This window comes from Adiantum capillus-veneris, chromosome 21, assembly GCF_014529385.1.
Source record: "Adiantum capillus-veneris isolate H3 chromosome 21, ASM1452938v2, whole genome shotgun sequence".
Taxonomy (NCBI): domain Eukaryota; kingdom Viridiplantae; phylum Streptophyta; class Polypodiopsida; order Polypodiales; family Pteridaceae; genus Adiantum; species Adiantum capillus-veneris.
The window spans coordinates 48,741,906-48,765,308 of record NC_140951.1 but is presented as its reverse complement, the minus strand read 5'-3'; the positions used below and the strand labels follow the sequence as shown (position 1 = coordinate 48,765,308).

At 43.9% G+C, this 23,403-nt stretch overlaps 2 protein-coding genes across 6 annotated transcripts in view; both read right to left on the bottom strand.

Moving 5' to 3' along the window:
• Nucleotides 1–1,012: 1,012 nt before the first annotated feature.
• LOC147430915 (uncharacterized) lies at nt 1,013–1,641 on the bottom strand. Its single transcript, XM_086493461.1, has one exon. It carries the CDS (start codon nt 1,487–1,489, stop codon nt 1,187–1,189), a length of 303 nt encoding a protein of 100 aa, XP_086349587.1. The 5' UTR covers nt 1,490–1,641; the 3' UTR covers nt 1,013–1,186.
• Nucleotides 1,642–2,762: 1,121 nt separating this feature from the next.
• Nucleotides 2,763–23,403, bottom strand: part of LOC147430914 (protein S-acyltransferase 10-like) — a 70,909-nt gene continuing 50,268 nt past the window's right edge. Inside the window, exons 3-11 of one of the 5 annotated variants that reach the window (XM_086493456.1) lie at nt 6,102–6,176; nt 5,948–6,022; nt 4,998–5,087; nt 4,632–4,665; nt 4,423–4,532; nt 3,774–3,863; nt 3,602–3,685; nt 3,210–3,275; nt 2,763–3,114 (exon numbers count right to left, since the gene is read on the bottom strand). In XM_086493456.1, the coding sequence (XP_086349582.1) occupies nt 2,937–3,114; nt 3,210–3,275; nt 3,602–3,685; nt 3,774–3,863; nt 4,423–4,532; nt 4,632–4,665; nt 4,998–5,087; nt 5,948–6,022; nt 6,102–6,176 (802 nt within the window). In that variant the 3' untranslated portion in view covers nt 2,763–2,936. Of the gene's footprint in view, nt 3,115–3,209; nt 3,276–3,601; nt 3,686–3,773; nt 3,864–4,422; nt 4,533–4,631; nt 4,666–4,997; nt 5,092–5,947; nt 6,023–6,101; nt 6,177–23,403 lie in introns of all 5 variants that reach the window. The other 4 variants (XM_086493457.1, XM_086493458.1, XM_086493459.1 and 1 more) reach the window with 4 other exon arrangements.

Sequence of the window (23,403 nt, the reverse complement as noted above, 5' to 3'; positions counted from 1 at the left end):
ACAACAAACCCAGCAATATGCAACACCAACAATAACTTACAAATGCAAATTTCAGGTCGATCACATCAATCTTGGTCTATATAGTAGGACCTTGATCACGAGGCAAGGCACAACTTCCCTTTCTTGAAAATTTTAAAGACATTGTGCCAACTCTCCACCATACTTCCGTAAGGCAATCACTTAAGCTGTGCACTATCTTTTTTTTATTTGTAGCTCCTTCCCCGTGAGATTATTAAAGTCCAAATTTATCCGAGTTAACAATTTACATGTAAGCTTCAAGCTCACATTGGATAATTGCCAAATTTGGTTGAATAAATGATTGTATGTGAAAAAATGTCTGATTAGAGAGAATCTCCTATTACTTAATCTCTAGTTAGAGTGAATCTCCTGTAATTGCATGTGAAAAAATGCCTAATTAGAGAGAATCTCCTATAATTCTCTCTCTCTCTCTCTCTCTCTCTCTCTCTCTCTCTCTCTCTCTCTGCGACATCATCACACAAACGCAAAAATTGTAGTCGAGGAGGCTATTGAGGTCCGTTTACTCAAACATTGGACACCCACACACCTCTCTCTCTCTCTCTCTCTCTCTCTCTCTCTCTCTCTCTCTTCCCCCTTTACTTTCAAATGAGATATGATTGTGCAACATGGTGCTCCTCACTCTCTGAGATGCAAGTTCCAGGAAGCTTCTCCTCTTCACCTTGCATCGTCCTCTCGGTCTGCATGACTCAATCAGGTGCAGGAACAAAAACCTTAGGAGAAATTAATATGGAACGAATCTTTCAAGATATTAATGATTTTTCCTTTTGATTAAGCCGTATGTATTTTAACCAAGGCATTCAAAAAATGTGTCTATGGCATTTTTGACAATGAAGTTGAAAAGATGTTTGTGGAGACTGTCTGTTTGTGATGGAAATACTTAAAATTTTTCCTTTTGGCACATGGTAGGCCAAAGCCAGCCAAGCATGACTATTTATGCGGGCCATAGACAGGGCAGTGAGTGTGAGCGAATATGCGGCACCACACCACCTCTCGCTGCTCCACCTCCTCCACTCGTGTAGCCACTCTCGCGACAAGACACTTCGTCTCACCCTTCCTTCCTTTTGTATAAAGGTCTGCCTCATCGCCATCTCTTCTTGTTTTGAAGCGAACAGCACGACGCCATGGCCTTGCTGTGATGCAAGCCTCCCTAGCACCACGCCTGATATGGCTGCTGCTGCTCATGCGACTGGCCGCAGCTGCCTACAATAGAATCGACATTATCGTCATCGGTGACTCCACCGCCGCCAACTACGCCCTTGACCCCACCAAATTCCCCCTCGCTGGCTGGGCCATGTTCCTCCAGCCCCTCTTCAACCACAGCATCGCCACCATCCGAGACCTGGCCGCTGCTGGCCGTAGCTCCAAATCCTTCTACGACCAGCAACTCTGGCAGCGGGCTGCATCCACCTACCTCTCCCCCGGCGACTACGTGCTCATCCAGTTCGGCCATAATGACCAGCAACCCGACCCTGCCCGCCACACTGACCCCTTCACCTCCTACAAACACTACCTCACCCTATACATCAACGACACCAGAGCTGCCAGGGCCACCCCTGTGCTCTTCACCTCCATCTCCAGAGCCCGCTGGCACCTCAGCGGCGGCTCCTTCAAGCAAACCCTCGGGGACTACCCCACTGCTGTCCGGCAGCTCGCGCAGGAGCTGCAGGTGGCGCTCGTAGACCTGAATGAAGAGACAGCGGCTCTGTTCGCCAAGCTTGGCGAGGAAGCCACACAGAACAGCCTGTTCATGTGCCTGCCGCCGGGAAAGTACCCTAACTACCCACACGGCATCCATGACACCACCCATTTACAGGTGGAGGGAGCCAAGCAAGTGGCAGCACTTGCCATTCAGGGCATTGTCAAGACCAACCTGCCCCTGCAAGCGTATTTGTTGAACTCCACACACACATTTGCAAGAGGGCATTAACAAATTATGATTATTGCAGCCAATGATACAATCAGGTAATTAACACACCACCCATCATCATTCTTCACTTAAAATAGTCGAAAATGCCAACCCTTAAAAACAGGATGGATAACCTTCCAAAGGTACCTACCACAATGACCTTAAATATCATTCCACGTGAAATTTGTGAAACGCCTATAAACGTTGTCTTTATTATAATTACAAATTTTTCTCTCATACCCATCTTAAAAAGTCAGCTAAAATTTGCAACTAAAAAAATGGTGGGGGAGCCAATTTTACTCTTCTCACATTTGATCGGGAGCCAATTTTGACCTTTCACAATTCTTTTCAATATTTTAGTACCCACATATGATCCAAAGTGGATCTATAGCCAGAAGATGAGTAAGTACATATCCTTTGAGACTTCATATCTTACACATCTGACGAAATAAAGATACTTCACCAAGGTCCAAACTTCCATGAGAAGGAAATTATACGTTTCTAAATAGTTTTTTGATCAAGTAGCTATACAAATAGTTTTTAGGGAGATTTTATTTTTTTTCTTCAGTTTCATAGCTATTATTTCTTACATTAATAAACTGAGTTTTTTTTTTGTGAGCTAAATGTGTGCACCTGTGCGCATGTGCATGAGCACGTGCACATGCGCCCGCATTCACACGCGTGCACCTATGTATACGCATATATGTACATGTATAGGTATATTTGTATATGTACACATATACCTATATATCTACAGATGTCTGTGTGCGTGCCAAGGGGACAACCCCTGACGTAAAAGACGCATGTGACACAACAGTAGTGGGAAAACAACGAGGCAAGTAATCTTAAAACTAAAGAAGGAAAACAAAACAAGGGCTTGACTCTTGTAGGATTGTTGAAAGTCTAATAGCTTTATATGACTTCTGAAGCTCTTGTGGAGCCTTCCTCACAGAAAGAGTAAAGGGAAGTTCTCTCCCCGAGCAATAAGCCTCTAGTTACAGCAGCAATTGAAATACAAGGCCTGCAAAAACGAGTTGGAAGCTCTCGCAGCTAGAATGTCATCACTAGGCATCTCCTCAACATGATAAAACGATCTCGACCCACAGCAAAAAGAGACGATGTTCCTGACACAGCCTCTGCTGAAAGGTTTGACCATAGGCGGAACATTCCTGGACATTGAAAAGCATCAGTTTTTGAGCTCAAAATTTTGGCATAGTAGCCACAGTTTTGAAAAACTTATTTACATTCTAAACTGAACATTTACCTCATGTAATCAAGCCTTCCCCTTCGAATAACCTCGTAAGTGGTTTGATTAGTCACAATAAGGTAACTGCAAATAAGAAAAAGGTTCAATATAACTGCAAACTGAAACCCCCCCACTCTTATAGTCAAGAGCTTCTAGAAGTATGTTATGCTTTTTCTAGTGTTTCACTTTCTTTTTTCACATGCCAATAATAAGGCTTGATACAACATTTGATGTATCTGTTTAGTTCTACAGGTTGCCAACGGAAGCTAATAGTTTCTTTCTCGTAGAAACAGGTGCAACACGAAATACAACATGCACAGATACTGAAAAGAAAAAATTTGCTCGACTTTCTTCAACCAGCATACAAAAAAATGTAGAAAACCTCTCGAGTTACGTGAGAAAATACAAACCCATGGAACAAGATTAATGCCACCAGGAATAATAGGCAAAGTGCAAGAAATATGAGTAAGCTTACAACAAGGCCATTGAGAAGCCTGCACAAATGCAGAGGCAGTAAGTTGTCAAATACCAAATCATACGGCTTGCTCCTTCCTGGCCCGATACCATTTCCAATGAACTTACCAAGTGTATGAACTCTTGGCTTCTGTGAAGGCAGTACAGTAGAGTACAAATGTCCACGCGCATAGTGGAATCTCCAGCAAGACATACCACCTGAAAAATCACATCTCAAAATCTGTGCGACAGCATCCAATTTATGAACAAAGATACTACCAAAAAATTTCCTTTCTGATGACTGTAAACGAATTGACAGCTAGTTCAAGAGTTCATTGCCTCTCAACTTGGAAGCTGTTGGGTTTATGAGACAGTAACTCTTTTGACTATCTACCCCACCAATACTATCGCGATGTACTTATCCAAGGAGAACATCTTTAGAAGAGTTATTTGTGTTAGCATAAAAAACAAACCAGAATGTGGCATGCTCTACAACTACAAAAAATAAAAGTTATTTCTATTCTTATCCAAGTAGACCATCTTTGGAAGTGATATGTGTGTTAGAATAAAAACAACTGAAACCAATATGTGGCATGCTATTCAACTACAAATACATAAAAGTTATTTCTATTGAATATCCCGATGATAAATGTGGCATATACCTCCCCCCCCCCCCCCCCCCCAATATTCTCCTCGAATGGTCTTGCTTCTCTTTTGATGACCATTTCTATTTTCTACAGTTCATGGTCTGCAATGAGAACAGTCAAAGATATCCTACCAGAACTTGCGATGATTCATGTATCCCACGCATGTGCCGAGCCAGTGACAATGATGATCAAACTTGAGCACACACTTGTTACAGTCATAGCAGTGCTTGGCTCGCAACGGCTGCATTCCAATCCAAGTCATCGTTACCCTATTTTTTTTTAAAATGAACCTCACACAGCAGATAATAAAACTTGTCTGATACCACCTAAACATACATACCTTATGGACATGGCAGACAGAGCAGAACCTGTCACTGCATTAACACAAAGAGGGTGTTCTCCTAAAAAATAAGTATAGTTCTCCCAAAAAATAAAGAACAATTTCTAAAACACAGATAGACCAAGGAAACAAAAGCTAGTTTGTGCTGCCATCGGAAGTGCACTTCCATGTGAAAATTTTTATGAACAAAGCAGTTTTCCTTGTTTGAAATTGGTGTCTAAAGCTTCTAATTGGTTTGGTGGATCTAGCACTCTAAATAAGTGTTGAAGTGTTGGTTTTGATCTATACTGGGTCCCTTTCATTTTTCTGCAGTTCCAGAAAATGTCAGCCTGCCTTTCATACAAAAACAGTATAGCAACAACTTACTTTGAATTGCTACGATAACTGCCGAATGAGAACCCCTTTGAACCCTTGACTGCGCTCCCACTTTCAGATAAGTAGTCTCCCTTCTCCACACTAGCTATACAAAAAAGATTACACATTAAATATATAAAGCGTGTATGAAACTGAAAAAACTATATTGGTAAGCACAGTTTATTCTTAATTATGGGTGTGTGACTGTACCTTTTCAAGGAACCACTCAAAAGAACAATGTTTAGCCTCCCTTTTCATTTCAATGCAGTTCCATCAATTTTTAAATTAGTGAATACTGGTCTATCTCTGATTCTATGCCTAGCCCTTAAAACTCCTATTATCCTTCCAAATGGTTTAAGCTCAGGAGTCGCAGCACCATCTAATCGGTATCAAGGTAATAAGAACTCTTTCAGGAAAAGAGCGCTATCTTTCTGATAGCTTGAGAGAAAAAGACCACCAGAAATAATAAGCCACCAGTTATTTGCACTCGAGTGAAATACCTCACAACAAGATACCCTTCTAAACAGCTTACCTGAACTGAGCAGTCACAAGCATATTAACACAACTTGCCTTTGCTCGTAGAAATGAAGGCACACAAGCTCAACCAGTCACATACATGCTTCTTACCTCTACTGATTGACTCCAGATAAAATTGTCGTCATTCTTAATGGACACTCAAGGAAGAAAAAATCCTCAACAAAATGTGGTGCACAGTTTTAGCTAAAAGAGCTGGAGGAGGCTCTCCTGGAGAACCAGTGCAATAAAGGCATCAACTTGCAAGGCTTAATGAATTAATCGCAATGCTTCATAAATGAAATAAACTACTAAGGACGTTTTCTTTTTTATTATGTACCATCAGATGGACCATAAACTTTCTCAAACGAGTGACCAGGACTACATACTGATGACTGACAAGCATAAGTTTCAGAACTATTTATAAATTGAAGAGATTGTGATAATACCAACTTGAATTACGATTAGAGGTATTGGCTTGAGTTCCACCCTCTAAGTCCTTTCTGCACTCCTCCACGACATACCTGTGCATGAACCAGGGAGACTTACACACAAGAGAGCACCATCCTTGAAATAACGACACACAACTATGATAAATAATACCCTGGATTGGAGCCTGTGATGCGTAGATATTGAACCAAAGTAATGACAAGCAAGGTAATATACAACACAAGATACCTGCATGAAGTCACATGAGATACAATAAAAAACAAGAACAAACGTAGTAAGAACTGAGCCACCTTTATCCCCCCCCTTCCCCTCTCTCTCTCTCTCTCTCTCTCTCTCTCTCTCTCTCTCTCAACAAGTCTTGAGTTCAACTCTCGTCGGATAGATCTTTGAGGTCTCTTGGGATAGTTCTTCTCCTCTCTCTCTCTCTCTCTCTCTCTCTCTCTCAAGTGGGGTTTGTTCCTTAGCATTACATAAAAAACGACCATCGGTCCATATACAAGAAATATGGGAGAAACCTTGACGGATATACAATGAGATCATGGGGAAAAACCTTCCCCCATCACAAACTACAAGAAACATATAGAGATCAAGATACTTAACTCGGTAGTGAAGTATAGTTATCTAGATAGTGATCAAGTCTACGCAATCTGCTCAAAGCTCTATCCATCTCGGGCGATGTAGCAAAAATTGTGAGGATTAGTGGTGCTAATCTTATAATTAAGACTTAAAACTTCATACTTAAGATCAAACTGAGACTCAAGAGACTAAATGTGTGTTTAATTGATTGAATGAATGCCTCAAAACTAAGTACAATAGGCTCCTTATATAGGAGACGAAGAGGTACAAATGAAAAGACGCGTCTCATGGTGAAGAGACATGACTTTAGATGTAAAGACACATCCTTTCAGCGAAGAGCTCCAACCATTGGACAAAGAGTTGCAACCGTAGAGCCAAGGGTGTGACCAGTCGTCGAAGGAGTGTGGCTTTTGGCAAAGAGGCATGTCTCTAGAGCGAAGAGTCGTGACCATCCAAGCATAGGGGTCCTCCTTGGCATGGCACTTTGTGTATCTGCAACTAGGAGTAGATGTGATACTATAACATAGTCACAATAGTGACATTCCCTCCTATTTAAAATGAGAGCCTCGCTTAAAGGAATGACTTCTGATGTTGATAGAATTCTAGAAAAGCATTGAATCTTCAAAAATCTTCAGTCTTTGAGTTATCTAAAACTTTTGTCTTGAACCTTTGCTTCTTGCGAAACCTTTTTGCTTTAAGTGCTAAATCCCATGTCATTGCATTATTCAAAGACTTTTTAAAAGAATCAAGTTTAATTAGGTTGATTGCAACAAGGGATTGATCTTCAAAATGCTTCATGTGATATAAGACTTCTGGTTCAAAATCTTCCAATAACTCTAAAATATTTGGAGAAGAGAAAATCTTCTCAAGACATTCTTCAGAGAGGGTAACTTTATCTTTACGAATTACTGAAGAGGATTTTGGATTGAGACTGCAATCATCTTCCAATAACGAATCCCAAAATTCTTCAGAATCATCTTCAGATAATGTCACTTCATGACTTACAATTCGCATATCATCATCCAACAAAGAATCAAAGAAAGCATCATCATCTTCTGACTCTCAATCTGCAACTATGTCCTTATTTTTGTCTGGTAATGAAGTATCACTTGGAAAAACTTCTTGCTCAAAATCATCCGTCTTCATCAATTGATTCACCAGAAGATAATGAACTCAAAAATTCATCAATAATAATTTTTGCATCTGCATCGGAGATCATATTCGTTTCATTATGTAACAAACTTGGACACCCCAAGTCAAGATTCTACCGCGACACAACACAGATTCACTTTAAAACGGTTGATAAAAGACGGCACGGCCCGGCCCGGCATAGTTCCGTGCCAAGAGGTATTGGCCCCAAACACTGGCGCCCCTTTCGGTATTTCTTTTTATATCAATCTGTGTGCAAAGTATAAGAGCTAGCGGGTGCTCACTCTCAGTCTCTGCGTCCAGATGCCCAGAGAAGTGAGCCCATGAGGCTTATTTATTCTTACAAGGGATGCCCAAAAGCAAAGCCCCAAAAGTTTAACTCCAAAAGCTTTTAAAAATAAAGCAAACTGTCCCAAAAGCTTGCCATCACCAATTCAGCCAACCAAAAGCAGCAGCGTAATTTCCGGAAATCAATGCCACGTCAGCATGTCAGTAAAAATTATGGAAGTCCGTACGTACTGCCACGTCAGCCTGTCGGCGTGTTTTCCGGGACATGCTGCCACGTGGCATTTCTTGCTGCATGGTGTGTGTGCCGGGGGGCCTGCCACGTCACGAGTTTGTGACATACCCCCCTCTTGAAAGAATTGTAATCGCCCTCGATTACGCCTGCAAAACAGACAGAGGCCATAAACTATCTTAGTAGACACTGACTGTTAGTACTGACGCACTAGACACAACACAAACCAGCACTTGTACAAAACGACGGTCACATCACAGAACATCACTTGACATCACGGGACATCACTTGACAAATTACATACAAAGTCATTCCAAATCTCAGACCATGACCAATCGGCAACGTATTTAGTAATCGCATCTAGATCCAATCAGGAACTCACAGATGCCCGATTAACTAATCCTTATTGCAATCATGTCTATAGAGATTTATGAGACCCAAATGTTGCAGTCATTTCGTCTTTCAGTTCCTGCACTCAAACAAGTCAAAGTACAAATCAATCACTTTCATTTTCAAGAATTCCAATTTTAAAGTCGTACAGCAGAATAGTACTCAACCCATTAGTATCCCTGAAACCCAAAGGGGATATCAGTGACTCTATTCAAAATCGGGGTAATCCGTTGACAAAGAAGCGGAGTGACCCCCCTCTTGTGCAAGCCCACTGCACTAGATTCACCCTTGCTAAAGTCGGGGTTCTATCGGAGTAGACTATGCTAAACCGAATGCTTCAAAGTAAAGTTCCAAAATCTGAGGAGTATCTGCTAGGTCCTCGTCCTCCATCCACTTCGCATCCAATGCAGGATAGTTGTAAGGTGCAGCAGAATGAATGTTGTACTTGTAAGGTGTAGCGGAATGAATGTTGTATTTTCTCAAGATTAGTGATCTTTATTTGCTCAAGGTTCCTTTTAGTTCTTAGGGAAAGAGAGAGCTTTCCGTCTTATGGAGAATGCTATGATCACGAACAAAGTGAGTGGATATTGTGCGTGCAAGTGAATGAGACTGAGAGAAGGAGAGAGAAGAGATACGACACTCGAGAGGTTGTAAAACCCTCCTCCGAAGGCCCCACTCTCGTCGGTGAGAGTGGTCAACTTTGATTGCACAAAGGTGTACAATGCGTATGCAATGGACTGATGCAAAAGGACTATGCCGATGACGACGACGACTCGATGGCTGAATCTGTGATCTTCTTTGGTTGAATTTCGTGGACTGTTTTCGGGGCTGAAACTGGCTGTTTTACTGTTGTCTTGATGGCTGAAAATGATCGGCTATATCGGGGGTCATGTTGAGGATGAAAACGCTGATGTTGCTGTGTCTTGCCAGGCTGCGTTTTTAGGGCTGAAAGCACCTGCTGAAAACGATGCAAAAAACACTAACAACACCTGCTGAAAACGATGAAAAACGCTGAAGGGCTGATGAGATGCTGGCGTTTTTGCTGAGGGCTGAGATCCCAAAACGCTAGGTCTTGGGGCTGATCTGCAGGGGCACTATCAACAGAAGGGGGAAACTTCAAGGCAATGGAAGATGCTGTGAAAACGCCAAGGCTAAGAAGCTTGCTCTAGTGCTAGTGGGGAAACGCCAAGAACTGGCGGGTACTGGCGATGGCTAATGGAAACGCCAGGGTCTGCAAGAGAGGGCGGTCCCAAAAACGCTAGAGGGTCTGAGTGTCTAAGGGGGTACTACTGAGAAGTTGCCTCTTGAGCGGGAAGCTCCTGCTGCCTCTTCTGCCAAAAAGTGCTAACTTGGGTTTGCTTATATATTAACTTAGCAAAATTACCCTACCTACTTTTGTTGGAAAGTCACTTAAAAATAATAAGTGAAAAATACCAAAAATAGGGGAATAGGCTAAATGCACTGGAAAATTCCCCTAACTGATGCTAATGGATTCTGATGGGGATTCCGATGATCATGCTGTGTGCAACCGGAGGATATGCATCTATGCTAAGTGAATGGACATGCACGGTCTACGAATAGACTCACAACACTGCTAATCTAGACTTGACTGGACTAATTGAACCCTGTTGTGGTGTAGCTTGTCCACGGACACATAGGGTTGGGATGTGTCATGTGACAATACTTCCTCAAGATGAGTGATCTATATTTGCTCAAGGTTCCTTTTAGTTCTTATGGAAGGGAGAGCCTTCCGTTCTTAATGGAGAGTGCTATGATCACGAACAAAGTGAGTGGATACTGTGCGTGCAAGTGTATGAGACTGAGAGATAGAGAGAAGAGAGATACGACACCAGAGACGTTGTAAAACCCTCCTCCGAAGGCCCCACTCTCGTTGGCGAGAGTGGTCGACGATTGATTGCACAAACGGGTACAATGATGATGCATAAAACTGATGCAGATCTAGGCTATGTCGACGACGACAACCGGGATGGCGATGACAACAATAGGACTGAAAATAGAATGGTTCTAACTGCTGTCCAAAAAACGCTAACTGCTGAAATCTGATGCGGATGATTGCTGAATTTCGGGGCTGTTTTGGGCTGCTGAAAAACGCTGATATGTTGTGATGGAAAACGCAGTTCTGTTGCTGTCGTTAGGGCTGAAAACGCTGCCTGACTTGATGCGAATGAATGCTGAAAACGCAGCTCTGATCTTTTCAGCAGCCCTGATCTGATGTTGAAAATGCTGGAGAATCAGCCCTCTAGCGATGATGAAAAACGCTGGCCTCTGCAGCTTGCTGGCGATCTGGAAAACGCTGGCTTCTAGGGTGTGAACCTGCGAGGTAAGTGCTGAAAACGCCAAGGCAAATGGTTGGCGAGGGTGCAACAGAAAACGCTAGGTTGAGGGTAAGGGAAAAACGCCAAGGCTAGTGGGTGCTTGATGGTTCTTGCTGAGAGAGGGGAGGACCTGTTGCCAAAGGCCTGCTGTACTCCTGGCTCATCTGCCATTTAGTGCTAACTTTGGTTTGCTTATATATTTTCTAACCCAAATTGCCCTACCTACTTTTGTTGGAAAGTCACTTAAATCAATAAGTGAAAAATGTCAAAAATAGGTAAAATAGGCTAAATGCGCTGGAAAAATCCCCTAACTGATTCTAATGGATTATGATGGGAATGCTTATGATCATGCTGTGTGCAACCAGAGGATATGCATCTATACTAAGTGACTGGGCATGCACGGTCTACGAATAGACTCACAAAAGTGTCAAATCACTTCTAATCTAGACTGACTGGACTGACGGAAACCCTGTTATGGTGTAGCTTGTCCACGGACACATAGGGTTGGATGCCCTCCTTTTTAAAGTGAGGTACTGATACCGAGCTGCATGGCTTCCTTGTAGTCTGCCAACAACTCTGGATAATCCTTGTCGTCTACCCACACCGCTTCGTGGGTTCCTCGATCCTTGAACTTCAAAAAGTATTGTCGCACTTGCTTCTTCGAACCATGGCGAAACCGATGCAACAACACTTGCTCCGACTCCATGACTTCAACTTCATCAATGATCTCCGGTTCTTCTTCTTCCGAAATGTCCTTTGGAGGTGTTCCCTGAAACACTTTCAACCAAGAAACATGGAAAACGTTGTGCATTGACCATGAGTTAGGCAACTGCAATTTCATTGAAACCTCATTTATCTTTTTAATGACTGGAAATGGACCATATATACGAAAAGACAACTTTGGAGACTTCTTTCCAACTTGCTTAAGACATTGCTTCATGATTCTTAAATACACCCAATCTTCTTCCTTGATCGAAACATCCTGACAATGCTTATTAGCCTGCCGTGAATAAGATTCTTGAGCCTTGCTTAGCCGAAGCTTCACACTCTCAGAAATCTCATCCAATGACTGACTTTCAACATTGGCATAAGGCATTTGACTGACCGAGCGAGTCAAAAGTGACTGGAACGGACGGCCAAAAGCTGCCTCATACGGAGTTCGACCAATAGCAGAAGAAAAAGAGTCATTCAAAATAGCCTGTACCAATGGAAGATAGAGCTCCCACTGAGACTGCTGATCATGCACATATGACTTTAAAACATCAAAAGCCAATTGATTGTAAATTTTTGTTTGACCATCTGACTGTGGATGAAAAGCCGATGAAAAATTCAACTTAGTGCCAAAATTTTCAAAGAGTGCGCGCCAAAAATTGGACGTGAACTTAACATCCCTATCTGAAACAATTGATTTTGGCAAACCACAAAGGGGGTACCAATGCTTAATGAACAACCGTACTACATCTTGTGCAGTAACTATGGCTTTACAAGGAATCAACATGCAAAACTTACTGAAACGATTAACAATTGTCAAACATTGAGTGTTCCTTGAATGCAAACTTGGTGGTAGGTTAGTCACAAAATCCATGGAAATATCTTGAACAGGTCCATCGGGAATAGGCAGCGGAAGCAAGAGGCCTTGCTGCTTACCCCGAGGAGCTTTTACTTTTTGACATATAGTGCACTGTGTGACATAACAAAACACCTCTTTTCGCATTTTAAGCCAATAAATCAAATCTTTTAATTTTTTCCAATGTGATGTCCATTCCCCTGTGCCCACCCGTCAGAGAATCATGTGCATCATGCAATATGGTTGGCCTGAGAGAGGGCAACACACATAAACATTGACGAAAAAACAACAATCTATCACGAATGAGATAGTTGCTTGGCCCTTGGGGAGCAGGAGCCTGCAACCAATGCTTACCAAACTCGGAATCCGCATACTGATTCTTCATGCTGTCAAAAGACTCACCCTGAGTAGAAAATGTGATTCTTGGCACAAGAGCCAAAATTTGTCCTTTGCGACTCAACGCATCTGCAACAGGGTTAGCTTTTCCAGGCACATACTCAATCAAACCTCCAAATTGCTCAAAAAATTGTGACCACCGTGCTTGGCGATCACTCCAATGTGCACTAGGCATAGACTGGAGCCACTTCAGGGATTGATGATCTGTGCGCACTGTAAACTCTCTACCATAAGAAAATGCTTCCAATGCTTAAGAGAGTGAATGACAAACAAAAGTTCTTTATCATAAACTGAGTAATTCTTTTCCGCACTATTGAGCTTCCGGCTAAGGAAAGCTACAGAACGACCATGCTGCTGAAGCACAGCGCCTATGGCGACATTGCTCGCATCCTTCCATACCTCAAAGGGGTCATCCCACGAGGCAAGGATAAGACACAGTGCTTCTGTCACCGCAACCTTGAGAGCTGCGAAAGCCTCAATGGCTGCCTCGGGTAAGTCTACGCGTTGACGGCGAGTCTTTACCCCTTTCAAAACATTAGTCATAGGTTCAGCAGTGCGTGCAAATTCTCTATGTGTGAACTATATGCTTGACATAAACCAAGAAAAGAACGCACATCATATGCGGTTTTGGGCAAATCCCAATTACGAACCTGTTCCACCTTCGCGGGATCTAGCTCGACGCCTTCTGCAGAAATGATATAACCCAGATAAGTGACTTCAGTAAGAAAAAATTCAAACTTCTTAGCTGCAGTGTACAACTAACACTCATCCAAACGAGTTAGTACCCTTTCGACATCTCTTTCATGTTGTTCCCACAATGCAGAAAAAATGAGAATATCATCTACAAAGATGAACACACATACACCGACCATATCGCCGAAACGACCTACCATGAGACGATTGAATGTACCCACGGCACCTGTCAATCCAAAAGGCATAACAATATACTCCCATTGCCCTCGCTTGGTGCGAAAAGCGGTCTTGGAAATGTCGCCTTTGAATACACGTACCTGATGGTATCCACTTTTGAGATTGACCTTGCTGAAAACCTTTGCCCCATTGAGCCTATCGAGGATATACTCAATGCGAGGCATCGGAAACTTGTTCTTGACGGTCATCTTGTTTAATGCCCTGTAATCAACACACAAACGAGACGAACCATCCTTCTTGCAAACAAACAAAATAGGGACAGCAAAAGGACTTCCTGTGTCTTGTTCAATCGATAGGGAGCCTTACTGACAGGCTGTGCCCCCTCCATAAGCTCGATGCGATGGTCCTCCGGCCGCTCGGGTGGGAGACGAGGTGGAAGATCATCCTGCAAAAAGAGATGTTTAAACTTCGTAAACAACTCTGAATACTTAGCTGGAGCCTAAATGCTCTGGGAAACTGGAGCAGCATAGATGAATGTCGCTTGTGCTCCTCGTCGTAATTCACGCTTTACCTACACATGAGAGATAATAGGCAAAGAATGCAAGCCCTCCTCAGCACGAATGATTAAGGGGGAATCAGTTTTGGCATGTAAAGTGAGAGTGTTAGCCTCCCAATCAATGAGAGGGTTAAGTTCACGAAACCATCTTATGCCCAAAATAATATCACATCATGAGAGAGGAGATACAAGAAATTTCCTACTGAAAGAAGCTTGTTGAACGGTAAACATCACATCAAGGCACTCCTTCGTGATGACAGAGTCCATACCAAGAGCGAAGCCAGAAACCTCGAGAGGAGATTTCTGACTAACCTCTAAGCGGGCTCTCTCAACAAGAGAGGGACTAATCACATCATGCATACTGCCTGGATCAAACAATATGATGAATTGTTGACCCTTTACATGACCATAACACTTCATGAGAGACTCATCGATGTGTGTGTCAAAGTCATGAGAAGATGCAGGTTGGTGTGTGATAGTGCTTGTGGTTGCTGTGGGTGCCTTTTGTTCTTTAGGTGGGACTGCCTTAGGACAGGCCTTCTTAATGTGTCCCTTTACGTGACATTGAAAGCATCTACCTTCTTTAGCATAAATCACTTGTTCTTCAGCCGTGATGTATCCTCCTACAATTCCTTGTGCAGCTTTTTCATTTGGGGTTAGCTTAGGTTTTGAAGGTGCTTTAGCTTTACCCTTAGATTTATTGTTAGAGTTCTTTTCCGAGGAATTAGAGGAAGAAGGGCTAGAAGAATTACCGTTCTTACCATTCTGCGTATTCTGAGAATTCTGCGAGGTCCCTTGAGAAGTCTTGTTTTCCTTAGGCTTTCCCTTGTTATGCATCATCTTGTGTGCGAGAGCAATCGCTACCGCCTTGTTGAGATCGATTGGATCAAGTACCTCGACATCATACTTGATATACTCGTCCAATCAGTAAAGAAATGCCTCCTTGCGCTTCGAATCCGATTTGTGTAATTGAGTGCCGAGCTGCAAAACACGATTAGAGAAAGACATAACCGGCATACCATTCTGATTGAGAACGCGCCAATCGTCCTTCAATCGTGCGAGGTACTGAGGTGGCATAAACCGCGCCTTGAGCTTATCTTGGAAATCAGTCCAACTGAAGGACAGGGGCGTGAGTTCGTCGGCTTCCTCTAGGTGCGCGGCTAGCTGTGCCTCTTGCCATGCGTCGTACCAATTGATGGCATCACCGGCAAGGTACATAGCTGCCGTCAATACCTTGCTATTCCCTGTCTTTTTAGTTGTCGCAAAATAAGCATTAAATTGATGCAACCGAGAATGAATAACCGTAGCATCCATCTTACCATCATACTTACTGAAAGTCAACTTCTCTGTGACTGGGTTGTTGGAATCCGCATCGTGGCTCGCGCCACTTGAGGAACCCCCACGATCTTTGGCTGGTTCGGACTTCGAGGCAAGTACTTGTCGAACCAACTCTTGAGTGCGTAGTTCTCTTTGAGCCTCACGCTCAGCCTCCCAGACCGCGCGTCTTGCTGCCGCTTCTTCTTTTCTTAGGTCTTTTCTTTCTTTTCGTTCGTCGCGTTCGCGTTCCAAGGCAATGCGAGTCTCTTCTTGTTTGGCCATCACGTCCATCATCTGCTTGACCATTGCCTCCATAGGGTTTGGTACACTTTGTGGCGTAGATGGCGAAGGGGGAGGGTCGTAAAAATCTCTTGATGGGGAAAATTCTTCGTTGCCTCTCTCATGCTCATCACCTGTATGCAAAGTATCCATTCCGCTTTGGGTGACAACCATGCACTATGATCTTTGGTTCTTAAGTCCACAAGGAACTTGGGTTCTTGAGGGTCTTGAGGTTCTTGAGGTTCTCTTTCGCTTGCAAACCGTGTTTGAGAAGGATCTTCTCTTCACCCGAGTTCTACTCCTTTCCGCGGGCGCACCCCTGACGGCCTTGCGCTCACACCAAGGTTGCTTTTTCCCACCTCACGCGATTGGCCGGCCGCTAAGTGCACGGTCCGCTCTCAAATGAGTGAAAAGAGACACCAGGGGAGGCTGGACAAGCCCTTCTTTCTTGGGATTCATGTCACTCTTCAAAAAACACGATTAGGAATCGACACGCCCAAGAGAACATAGGTTCGTGCAACCGCAACAAGCAAAAAATTCTTGTGATTCTTGTGGTTCTTTCCTTGAGTGATACAGAACACTGCCAAAGCTCTGATACCAATGTAAGGTGCAGCGGAATGAATATTGTACTTCCTCAAGATGAGTGATCCATATTTGCTCAAGGTTCCTTTTAGTTCTTATGGAAGGGAGAGCCTTCCATTCTTAGTGTAGAGTGCTATGATCACGAACAAAGTGAGTGGACACTGAGCGTGCAAGTGTATGAGACTAAGAGATAGAGAGAAGAGAGATACAACACCAGAGACGTTGTAAAACCCTCCTCCGAAGGCCCCACTCTCGTTGGCGAGAGTGGTCTACGACTGATTGCACAAACGGGTACAATGATGATGCATAAAACTGATGTAGATCTGAGCTATGTCGACGACGACAACCGGGATGGCGATGACGACAATAGGGCTGAAAATAGAATGGTTCTAACTGCTGTCCAAAAAACACTAACTGCTGAAATCTGCTGCGGATGATTGCTGAATTTTGGGGCTGTTTTGGGCTGCTGAAAAACGCTGATATGCTGTGATGGAAAACGCAGTTCTGCTTGCTGTCGTTAGGGCTGAAAATGCTGCCTGACTTGATGCGAATGAATGCTGAAAACGCAGCCCTGATCTGATGCTGAAAATGCTGGAAAATCAGCCCTCTAGCGATGATGAAAAACGCTGGCCTCTGCAGCTTGCTGGCGATTTGGAAAACGCTGGCTTCTAGGGTGTGAACCCACGAGGTAAGTGCTGAAAATGCCAAGGCAAATGGTTGGCGAGGGTGCAACAGAAAACGCTAGGTTGAGGGTAAGGGAAAAACGCCAAGGCTAGTGGGTGCTTGATGGTTCTTGCTGAGAGAGGGGAGGACCTGTTGCCAAAGGCCTGCTATACTCCTGGCTCATCTGCCATTTAGTGCTAACTTTGGTTTGCTTATATATTTTCTTACCCAAATTGCCCTACCTACTTTTGTTGGAAAGTCACTTAAATTAATAAGTGAAAAATGTCAAAAATAGGTAAAATAGGCTAAATGCACTGGAAAAATCCCCTAACTGATTCTAATGGATTCTGATGGGAATGCTTATGATCATGTTGTGTGCAACCAGAGGATATGCATCTATACTAAGTGACTGGGCATGCACGGTCTACAAATAGACTCACAAAAGTGCCAGATCACTTCTAATCTAGACTGACTGGATTGACGGAAACCCTGTTATGGTGTAGCTTGTCCGCGGACACAGAGGGTTGGATGTGTCACGTGACAATAGTTCTTGAACTTAACCAAGAACCACCTAATCACTTTACCTTTCATCTTTCGGTCTTTGTGTGCCAATATTTGTTATGGAACGAGTATCTCCTCACTTTCCTTGTCACAAGACGGGCACCACGTGCCAATAGAAAAGAACAGACTGAATAGACTTTTAACACTTCAATAACAACTAAACTGAGAGAGAGACGACACGCGACACGACGTGGCGGAATTCCACCCCAGAGAGTATTGGCCCCAAACCTTGGTGCCCCTTTCGGTATTTCTCTATATTGCATCAACATAATACAAGCCGGTACTCCAGACTCTGCACCTTCTCCAAGAAGCATGCCAGAGAATGAGCCCATGGCCTCATATTTAAAGGCCCTAGGCCCCAAAAGCAGTTTACAGTGAAAAGCCTTCAAACTCAAAAGCATCTGGTCCGAAAGCAATGCCCAAAAGCTACCAACCTAAATCACGGAAATCCGTACAACTTCCACGTCAGCAGTCAGCGCAAAACGCGAAAATCCGTACAGCCTACCACGTCAGCACTGTCAGCCTAATTTCCAGAAACTGTCCGTAGAGCTACCATGTCATCAGTTTTTTGGCGCAAGTCTTTCTTTGTGTGTGTGTGGATCCTGCTTTATTTTAATCCTTTATGTCACTTGGGGCCCATCGGACGGGGTCCCCATAAGTTGGTAGGACTTCTTCTTCTGTTACTTGTTCTTCTTAGGGTTTAGGCCCCTCTGCCGGGATCTACAAGTTGGCTCCATTCTTCAGAGCTTGATTCGTCAGCAGTTTGTGACATCCCCCCTTCTTGATAGAAAGGAATCGTCCGCGATTACATCATATCTGCAAAACAATTCAAGTTAGCTTAAAAATTTCCGAGGGACAATCAGTTTGCTCTTTTCCTTTCGGCTCTTTTGATCAAGGAGTTTGCTTCTCCTTTTGGCTCTTTTGTTAAGGAGTTGGCTTCTCCTTTCGTCCAAATCGGAACTCTTGATATTCCGGCATAGTAAAATTAGCCATCACACCCAGACCGCACTGATCTTCCACGGGTGTCTTGATGCACTAAAATTACATACCCAGGAAATCTCATCCAATTAGGAATATTCAGTAGTTGACACATCACAATGCAACACAAATGCTCACATATGCATGTTACAAGACATAGAAACATAAAGCCCCCGATGAACACTCCTCCCGCATAACCTAACAAGGTCCGGGCCGAGAGATATTCAACGACTCTCTCATCACTCCTCCCGCATAACCTAAAAAGGTCCAGGCCAGGAGATATAGAGGCCTTTTACAACCAAACGCCCCCCAAACCGCTACCTGTGTCGTTTGGAGGTGCTAAGAGTAACCACTGCTCAGGCTTCTTAATACTCCTACCGCATAACCATCCAGGTCCAGGCCGGGAGTCACAACAACAATTATTTTACAGACATACAACCAAACGCTCCCCAGGCATCGGCCTGAGTCGTAGCCGAGCACAGCATGGTCCATCAGCTCTTGGAGAGAGAATGTTTTCTTTGGTGGCGATGGTAGTCCCAAGATAGCAATCGCACTGGACCTCCAAGATCACCTTCTGGTGAAGAGACATCTACTAAGAGATGTCGAGAAATTTCAAGTTATAATCTGCTAGGGTTTCCATGGCAAGCATTTCAGGATATTCCACTCAACCAGAACTGGCACTCCAAAGGAAGATGTCAGAAACCATATAACTTTGGGCAAAGATTTTCTTGAAAGCTTGCCAAGTCCTTGGAAGTTTGCGGCTTGGTAGCTATACTTCCACCACTACAGTGCCCTACATCTGAGAAAAACAACAGCTCGAAACAAATCTTGGATCCTTCTCTTGCAAGTGATCTTTTTGTCTTATGCCCTGTAAGACATGAGAGGTGCAGACGGGAGCGTGCCCGATGCGCGATGTATGAAGGGTGGGAGTGGCTAATAAGTCCGGGGTCGGGACTAGAGGATACTTCAAACTCTATTTTGCTCTGTCTGCTCTTTGGTAGAACCGGTATGCTTTCAAAAAATCACACGACTAATGCTCTGATACCATTGTCAAAAGACGAGCACCACGTGCCAATAGAAAAGAACACATTGAACAAACTTTTAGCACTTCAATAACAAATGAACTGAGAGAGAGACGACATGCAACACGGAGTGGCGGAATTCCACCCCATATAGTATTGGCCCCAAACCTTGGCGCTCCTTTCGGTATTTCTTTATATTGCATCAACACAAAACAAGCCGGTACTTCATACTTTGCACCTTCTCCAGGAAGCATGCCAGAGAATGAGCCCATAGCCTCATATTTAAAGCCTAAAGGCCCTAGGCCCCAACAGCAGTTTACAGTGAAAAGCCTTCAAACTCAAAACCATCTGGTTCAAAAGCAATCCCAAAAGTTGCCAGCGTAAATCACGGAAATCCGTACAACTGCCATGCCAACAGTTAGCGCAAAACGCGGAAATCCGTACAGCCTGCCACATCAGCATTGTCAACGTAATTTCCGAAAACAGCCCGTACAGCTCCCACGTCATCAGTTTTTTGGTGCAAGTCTTTCTTTATGTGTGTGTGGGTCCTGCTTTATTTTAATCCTTTATGTCACTTGGGGCCCCATCACACGGGGTCCCCATAAGTTGGTAGGCCTTCTTCTTCTGTTACTTGTTCTTCTTAGGGTTTAGGCCCCTTGGCCGAGATCTACAAGTTGGCTCCATTCTTCAAGGCTTAACACGTCAGCAGTTTGTGACATTCCTCCACTTCGGGTTGCTCATGAAGCTCCCCATCATCACACACATCGCCTTTAAAAGGCTTCAATAGACTTACATGAAATGCATTGTGTAACAAACTTCGGCACCCCAAGTCTAGAATCTGTCGCGACACGAGAGAGAATCTCTTAAAATACTTCACAACTTTAAAATCACAATTCAATTTGGTCAACACGGCTCGGTGTCACCAGGAGGTGTATTTTTCCTGTTGCCTTCCATAAATAAGTATTAGATATATTTATTTTATTTTTACTTGTTTGTCTTGGAACCCTTGAAAAGGTGCAAGTGGACATTGCATGGCCAGTGTGAAACGGCTGCAGCCAAATGGGTTTTTCACATCGGGGATCTAGGTCGGTCAGACAGGGATTGCCCGGGCCAGTTAGCACTAAATTCTGATGAGTATGGAAGCTCGTGTGCGCCAAACTGGAATTTGGGCCACTCGTCAAGTCACTGCAACTTTATAAGTTGAAAGGGGCCAGTAAATTAACCCACATTGTAGATGTTGGTCAAATGGTAGTCTTCAATGATGGTCAGGAGACCGATAGGGACGCCATGGAAGCATCTCCTAAAATTTAGGGAACTGCTATTTTTGACCGGAAAATGTGTTCGCATCATTAGCACTCAAATGACAAGGGGAACATTTTATTGCTCTGCTGCCAAGTCAACTGACGCACCAGTTGAGATATTTTTAGTAGGGAAAGCCCAAACTCGGAAATTGGGCGACGTGTCAGCCTGTGAGCGATTCTGCTACTCTGGGAGGCAAAAACGAGCTGCATATCAACAAAGGGGGCGCTATTTTCAGCCTCAGGTGGATTGTAGCAGGTACAGAAGCTATGGAATGCTTACCTTGCCCTCTATGCACAGTATGGTGACGGGAGTGATGCCCCGCACGCTACATATTGCTCTCTTTCTCCCCTACGTACAGTATGTTATGCTCCACTAGTGGGCTTCTCATTTGACCTATGTACAGCTGTGGGGAAATATGCTTTCATGCCGAGGCAAGAGCCTCTTTGCACAGGAACCGGTGTAGCTAGCTGTTGCACCAAAGCAGGTCCACGAGAGGGTGATAACCTCTCGATTGCGCAGTAAATTCAGCACTGTTTGCTTGCTGTTTTTACTCTGTTTTGAGACTGTTTTGTGCCCGAGATGCTTCCAGAATCAAGGGGCACCAAGCCCAAGGTGCAGGGAACAGTGTAGGGACCGTCGTGTGCCCAAATCAGGTCAAAAACAGGACTGAACCAGAAATTACAGCGACCTGGAATTTACTGTTTTGTGCTCCCGACTGAGGGATAACGCCAGTGGGATAGAGTCCTGAGCTTGGAAACTGATTCGGATTAATTTCGATACCGTTATGCTGCCGAAATTTTGCCGAATCTGGAGCGTACTAGTTGGATGCAGGTGTTATCTTCCAAGGACTCTCTTTTTGTAATTCCCTCTCTCTAAATTAAAGAAATACCGAAAGGGGCGCCAGTCTTTGGGGCCTACAGGGTGTCGGTCTCGTGTGCGCAGTGACATTCTAATCGCTGGACGCAACTGTGTTCTCTTCCCTTCTCAGTGCTCTGTGTAAAGTTAACAGGTAATTGAAATAGTACCGCCCTCTACGTTGTATAGGCCGGTTATATGGTTTCCATCGACGGGATAGTCACTTTTTCTTCAAAAAGTGCAGCGTGGATTGTTGTGGGTGAAAGCAACACAGAGCTTGTCGATATGGCAGAGAAGAGAGACCAAGTACCTGAAGAGGGATCTTCCTCACATGGCACAGAGAAAATTCCTTCAACTCTTCAAGAAGAGGACAGGTTGTTTAGAACTCAACTGCGTTGTTGTATGGATATGTTTCAGCAGTTGGCTAACAACCCAAGGATACAGAATTCTTACAGGCTCCGACACAGTGTTTTCAGCCTCCTACACAGGGCATGACTGAGCCGTTGCAGGAAAAGGAGATTTCCAATGCGCAGAGGACTCATGATGCTCGAGGGAAAGCCCATGTGGTTGAGCAACTAGCGGTGTCCAATGATCCAAAGCAACTTGCTTTAGCTAGACAGAGTGCAACTTTTGGCAGAGTGGGGTATCCTGAAATGCTTGGCATGGAAACCCTAGTAGATTATATCTTGAAATTTCTCGACATCTCTCAGTAGATATCTCTTCTTGAGCTGATAACCTTGGAGGTCCAGTGTGACTGCTATGTCTTGGGACTACCATCACCACCACAGGAACACTGTGTCCAATAGCTTATGGACCATGGTGCGGTCAACTAGGACCTTATGGAACGAACCTAACTCTCATTTTTGGTGTAGGTTTCAGGATGGACAGTCAGTCGTCTTTTCGAGCTCGATTGATGTCGAGATTGCTTTTTAAGTTTGAGTTTTGTTTGAGAACTTGTTTGGTGATCGTGTTTGAAATTCGTTTGAAATGGATGGTATCTGTTTTGAACTGTCTTGGTGCCGATTTGAACTGTTTGACTGTGATTTTAATACTGGTTTCAATAATTGGTGATTTTACTCCCGTGTGGAGTACTGAGAAATGATGTTTGAGAATGCTTGTTCAGACTCTTGTGGTTATTTCCGGGGGGAGTATTGAATGATTGAAAAAGTGTTGTTTTCACTCATGGCCCGACCCCTTGTGGTTATTTACGGGGGGAGTATTAAGAAGCCTGAGCAGTGTTTACTCTCAGCACCTCCAAACGACGCAGGTTGCGGTCTGGGGGGTGTTTGGTTGTAAAAGGCCTCTATATCTCATGCCCCGGACCTTTTTAGGTTATTTGCGGGAGGATTGATGAGGGAGTTGTTGAACAACTCATAGCCCAGACCTGTATGGTTATTTGCGGGGGGGGTGCTCATCGGCGACTTTATGCTTATATGTCTTGTAACATGCATATGTGAGCATTTGTGTTGCATTGTGATGTGCTAACCATTGAATATTCCTAATTGGATGAGCTTGCCAGGGTATGTAATTTTAGTGCAT